General features: G+C 32.5%; 1 protein-coding gene across 3 annotated transcripts in view; it reads right to left on the reverse strand.

The window, feature by feature from the left end:
* ZNF800 (zinc finger protein 800) overlaps window positions 1-6,000 on the reverse strand; it is a 40,954-nt gene that overhangs the window by 27,612 nt on the left and 7,342 nt on the right. For all 3 annotated transcript variants that reach the window (XM_023528888.1, XM_023528889.1, XM_023528890.1), the window contains exons 2-3: window positions 4,487-4,630; window positions 564-2,256 (exon numbers count right to left, since the gene is read on the reverse strand). In XM_023528888.1, coding sequence (XP_023384656.1) covers window positions 564-2,256; window positions 4,487-4,630 — 1,837 coding nt within the window. The remainder of the gene's footprint in view (window positions 1-563; window positions 2,257-4,486; window positions 4,631-6,000) is intronic.

Below are 6,000 nucleotides of genomic sequence, written 5' to 3' on the forward strand. Positions count from 1 at the left end.
TGTAAATAATAAATGCTAATAGTTCTAAATTCAATTGGGTTTTTTTTTTTCTGAGTGCAGCACTTTATTTAGCCGTCACAGATTAATTTTTACAATAATTACAGTGCCTCAAAAGACTTTTTTCCTATAATTATCGCCATCGCAAATTCATTCTAATATATTTAACTTTCCTACAATGCATTAATTAGTAGACTAAGTCACTGAATCAAATTAAACCTGTGCAAAGTTAGTTAAACAGAAGTCGTCTATTGTAAACATAAGCCAATATAAATGTGTATTTTACAACATTGAGAGGAAAGCACTGACCCTGTGTCATCTACCTATAACTATATTGCATTGTCCTGCGGAAGATCTGAAGTTAACTTTTGTTCCCAAGCCACTGGAATAAAGAAAGGTCACTGAAGAGGTAAATGCAATATGCACATTACTCTTGCAGTTCCCACTGCCATAAGATATATGGAAGCAAACATGTGTTAAAATGGAACCAGCTATAAATTATGGTCAAATGATTTTTTTTTAGTTCGATGGGGGGAAAAAAGCAAAACTCTGTAACTGTTCCTCACCAGACAAGAGCCTTAGATCTTGTACTTCGGCCTTTGGTTTTGTTTCCTTCAGGTGAATTGGAAGCATTTGCCTTATGAGTTTTCTTATGATGTTCAAGATAAGTCTTTTTGGCAAATGCCTTTCCACATTTATTGCATCTGTGAAGAGAAAAGTTTTTTGTGACTTTTACTTCAATACCAACGTCAGCAACTTCATACTTTTTACTAGGAGAGTTAGAAGTGCCATCATGTTTTGAATCGCTATGTTTTGTTTCATCCCTCGAAGGGCCTCTTTTTGCCACTTTATTTAGAACAAAATCAATGGGTTTTTTTATAGCTCTGATCTCCAAACTGGCTGTTATTTTCCCAAGATAGCGGGATGACTTTTTATGAACCACAGTTATATGCCGTATCACATCCCGCTTCCGACGAGTTTCGTAAGTGCAAAGAGGACACTTGTAGAATTTAACATAAATGTTATTCCCATCTGTGTGCAACTCAATGTGTTTAGTCAAGTTCTGTTTGGAAGTAAACTGACGTTTACAAAGTTTACAGTAAAGTTGCTTAAAGTCAAAGCCAGCTGAAAGTTTTGGTTTCCTGGTTTTTTGCTGGCCACCTGCAGCAGACGGACTAGTTGATTTAGGGCTTTCAGAGTCTTGTTTAACTTTATTTTTCTGTGCTGCCGGTGTGTTCTTTTTTTCATTTGAATGATTTGTTCCCTTTAATTCATTCTGTGGAGAATGGGTAATGGAAGGGGGTGAAGATTCTACAGAATCTGCTGGTTCAACTTTAACTTTTATTTCTGAACTGTTGGCAGTATTATTAGGGCCTTTCTCTCTTTTAGAGTTTGTTCCAGAAAGAGTTATCTTGTGGACAATTTGCATATGTCTTTTAAGCATTATTTGTGAACTATATTTCCTCTTGCAAAGGAGGCATTTGCATGCAGTTAAATTGTATTCAGCCTTTGAAGACGACTTTTGTTTTCGAGTCTTAAAAGATTTTTTAGGAGAAACAGAATCCAAGAACAAAGGTTGCCCAGGCTTTGTTGCTATATCAGGAGTAATTGAATCCCTCCTCAGTCCTCTATGAACTTCATCAAAATGCCTCCTTACATTCGCTTTTGTAGCAAATGATTTACAACATACTGGGCAACTTCTACTTAATGGAACTAGAACATTCTTACTGCGTCCTTTAGAGGATTGGTTTGGATTCTTTCGTGTTTCAATGTACTTTTTTAGTTCTTCCATCTTTTTCTTATGTACTTTTCGAATATGACGACGAACACCTCGTCTGGAATTGAATTCTTTTCTACAAAGACAACATATCAACTGGTGACCAAAATCAGAGTTGTCAGAAGTTTCCAAGTCAGCCTGCGATTCCTGAGGTTGTTCGTCAGATGTAGGTGCAACTTCATCTGCAATAATCTCAACAGGAGGGGGCTCTACAGTTTCCACCTCTGTATCTGTAACTGGTACTGTTTTAGACTGTTCAGTGCTAGTTTCCTGCATTTGAACTTCGGTTTGTTCAGGAGTACTGCTTGACTCTGTGACTTCAGTAGGATTATCAGTCCTTGAAATATATTGAAACACTGCATTTTGATTAGTTTCTATGGGTTCTAGCTTAATAATGTATTCTCGCTTGTCCACACTTGGATATATGGCTTCTAGGAGATCGCTTATGGCTTGGCTTTGTTTGTCGTTTACATCAGGAAGGTCTGTTAAGGAAAAAAACAACATTTTAATCTGAAATAATTGGCCTGCTCTAGCCCTCTAGTATTTTTTAATGTATTATGAACACCTATCTTAAAATGTATGTTTCTAGTTGATGTTTATTTTTATAACAGCATTAACTCTTTTCAGTATTTTATGAAGATAAAAACCAGTATTAAACTAAAATTTGCTTAATTTAAAACCTCATCATGGTACACAAATGTTATGGGATATATGCAACTGAAGAGTTACTTCTACTTCTAAGTGCCATTAATATAAAATATATAAGCACATGCATGGATGTCCAAATGATAAAATATTTCATATTTTTAGTCTAAAATTTTTAGACTACCAAAGGCAAATCAAAGTTCTCATAACCCAAAGATGGAGAAAACATCATGAAAAATGGTACTATATATAAATATAATTTTTTTTTAGAAAACGACAGCATTCCTATTAGCCAAATGCATAATAAATCACCTAGTCTAACTGTATGGAGACATATTAATAGACAAGAAGAAGAAAATCTGTATGAAAATATATAAACATGAATGACTTGATATATAAGTATTTGCTCGCCTCAGTCTTACTACCTGTCTCCTTAACATGACATAATTCTATTAAAATAAATGATTAAAAACTATAGATTTATGCTAAAAATAGAGCAGTTTTATTTACTTGTGCAGTTAATTATATCCTCTATAGGCAACTAAATATCCCCATTGTAACACAGTTGTCTAACACTGGTTATGTCTCCATGTATAACTAAATTCTAACTACAAATATAGCATCAAATCTGTTACCTATTTAGACATCAAGAAATAATTCATCATAGCTCATCTACTCGTCTTTTTTAAAATGGATAAAGTAGTGTCTATAAAATAACATTTTCACAAAAGTATTTGTAGAATGACTATTGCCAAGAGTACACAATAATCCAGCAAATCCATTTATCTATTTCCCTCTGTAAGTCAACTTCATACTAAAAAATAACAAAGAATACCAGAAAATTCACATTTTCTTTAATTAAACAGTTAGATTTAATAAAATGCTTTTAATTTTATAGAATGCCTTTTCATCTATATCTCAACGATAAAAAGAAGTATAGTAGATCTAACAGCAGCAGAAAACTGCCAAACACATAGGAAATTTTCGTTTCATCTGTCCTATAACATGCTTTAAATCAGCTTCATGCTAACAATTATTTAAAGTAGTACTTATATTTGAAGTTTGCACTTCATTACAATACCAAAAAGGTTAAGTTAAAAAATGTACAAAATCCATAATGCAACTATAGTATGAAACTGGCAAAATAAGTTCTATATTTTTTAAGCCCACAAAGAGTTAAATCCCTGAACAAGAAATAATGAAAGTAAGCTATCATTAAAATATTTTAGGGAGTTTACAATAGTTCTTTAAAGCAAGAAAATAACACCATTATGTATAATGCTAACTTAAACATATAGGGGCAATACGATTAATTCGACAAACATCTGGTTCCACAAAGGCTAATTTATTAGCCTACTATCTACCCTCCTCTATTTCAGATCTTAAGTTAGCACATAATACAATCTAATTTCTGATAAAAGGACTGATATAAATTTCACTGAGAAAGAAACTGATCAAACTACTTCAGATCTCAAGTTAGCTCATAACACATTCTAATTTCTGATAAAACGACTGATCTAAATAAATTTCACTAAGAACAAAACTGAACTTCAAATGAAGACCCAGAAACATCAAAAAGATTAATAAATATTTTTAATGTTCTTCATCATTCCCAAGAAATCAATTCATTTACCCATTCTTTGCTCTATTCCCAACAATCTCATTTACTTAAAGGAATCTAAGTAAATAAGCAATCATATCTGGTAACAAGCTATTAAAGAAGAGGAAAAATATCAATACCCCCTCAAGCACTAATATTTTAACTTACAATAATCATGAATGTAAACTATATGATCCATATTAACATTCAAAAACGATATTCAATATTTTAATACAAATAAATATACTCACAAATCTAACCTCATATATCTTTAGGAAAATCCAAGTGAAAACCACAAATAAGTACCTACTTAAGGAACAGTATAACATTGAGTCAAATATTTAATGTCATTCTCTATCATTAAATTATCCATAACTAGACATCCGTAATTTAACACAAACATATAGTTGTAGTATAAGAATATTTCATTGTAAAATGCATTAACTGAATGCATTAGTAAAACTTACTGTCATCCATCTGGAGACTTGGTGGGCAGTAGAATTTTTTATGAGTAATTAGATTTGGCAATCCTCTAAAGAGACTGCGGCATAATTTACATTCAAAAATAGTGTCCACATCTTTCAATAAAATATGCTTAAGTTGTTTAGTTCCTAGGGGAAAAAAAATTTAAAAAATTTAACACAAAAGGTAATTTTAATATATACTTTTAAACTGGGCAACCACAGTTGACAAACCAAAAGTGCAATTTTACTCTTTAAAAACAAAATACAGACACTGCCAATTTCTACTAGAGTGTATTTAGCTAAGTTCTAAGCAAAAATCCTACTATCATCTGGATATTAATATAGCTAAAACTGGTACTCTTTTTCCTAATTCAATAGCCAGTCAATTCTTGGGATATGCAAACAGTGGTTCCAACACCTGTTTGAGCACTATAATGACCTGAGAATATAGATGTATGTGATCCACTCCTAGAGACTGATTCTACAGATTTGGAATAGGACAGAAGAATTAAACGTCCCCATCCCCTCCCATTCTCTGCCAAAGTTTTCAGCTGGTTCTTCCAACTCTCTTCTGCAATAAGAAGTGAACATGGAGTTTTGTACCACATTTTCCCCAATTCCTTAAAGAAGGTCAAAATTGTGTCACAGGACTGTCTGTGACTTTTCTTTTTAAACTCAGCTCAAATTACTTCAGGTTCTGGGCCAATATAAGGCTATGGCCATTTAGTGTAATAGTAGAGAATCTTTGTCTATAATTTTGAATTTTGCTTAGGCCTATTGACACCACTATAAATTTAGTCAAAACCTTTATCCTTCAAAAACTTACCCAAATTGCAATTAATTAAATATTGGCATAGTTACGAGTTTAAAGCCACTAGATAATAAACTCCAAAGAGGACAAGACCAAGTCTATATTATTTATAACTACAAAGTGTTTAGCTCTAATAATGCTCAATAAATATTCGTTGAAAAAATGCCAGTGATCTAGGGAATCTAAGCATTGTGACAAAAGATCAAAAGACAGAGAAAAAATAAATGGCAACAGCATCTGATCTTTAAATTAAAACATCCACTAGGAATAAAACACAAATGGAAGATCTTTTGGTGCTACTTCCTACAGGTCTTTGCCACAGGTAAACTGACAAAATTGATCTGTAATGCTTTACTAATTAAGGAGCCTTCAGCTTCCTCAAATACAAACAAATGATAACAATACATTAAGTTAAAGAAAAAAAAAGTGTCCTGAAAATATTTTTAAGACTATCTAGGTGCAAAGTGTTCTGTCATTCAACAAGCATTTGACTATTAAGCTCTGGGACTACTGAGTAAACACAATCTTAGTAGTAGAATTAATACTGGAGGGTCCATAAAAGTTAAATATTTCTGATTCGATCTTCTATGATCTGTTTACATTTAATTTTTGCATTAATCATCATTTTGTATTTTATCACCATTCTGAATACAGGCCAGCCCTCAAAATTCTATTGCAAATGATTACCAGGTTTTCAGAACTTCAT

Source organism: Pteropus vampyrus, unplaced genomic scaffold (assembly GCF_000151845.1).
Source record: "Pteropus vampyrus isolate Shadow unplaced genomic scaffold, Pvam_2.0 Scaffold33, whole genome shotgun sequence".
NCBI lineage: Eukaryota > Metazoa > Chordata > Mammalia > Chiroptera > Pteropodidae > Pteropus > Pteropus vampyrus.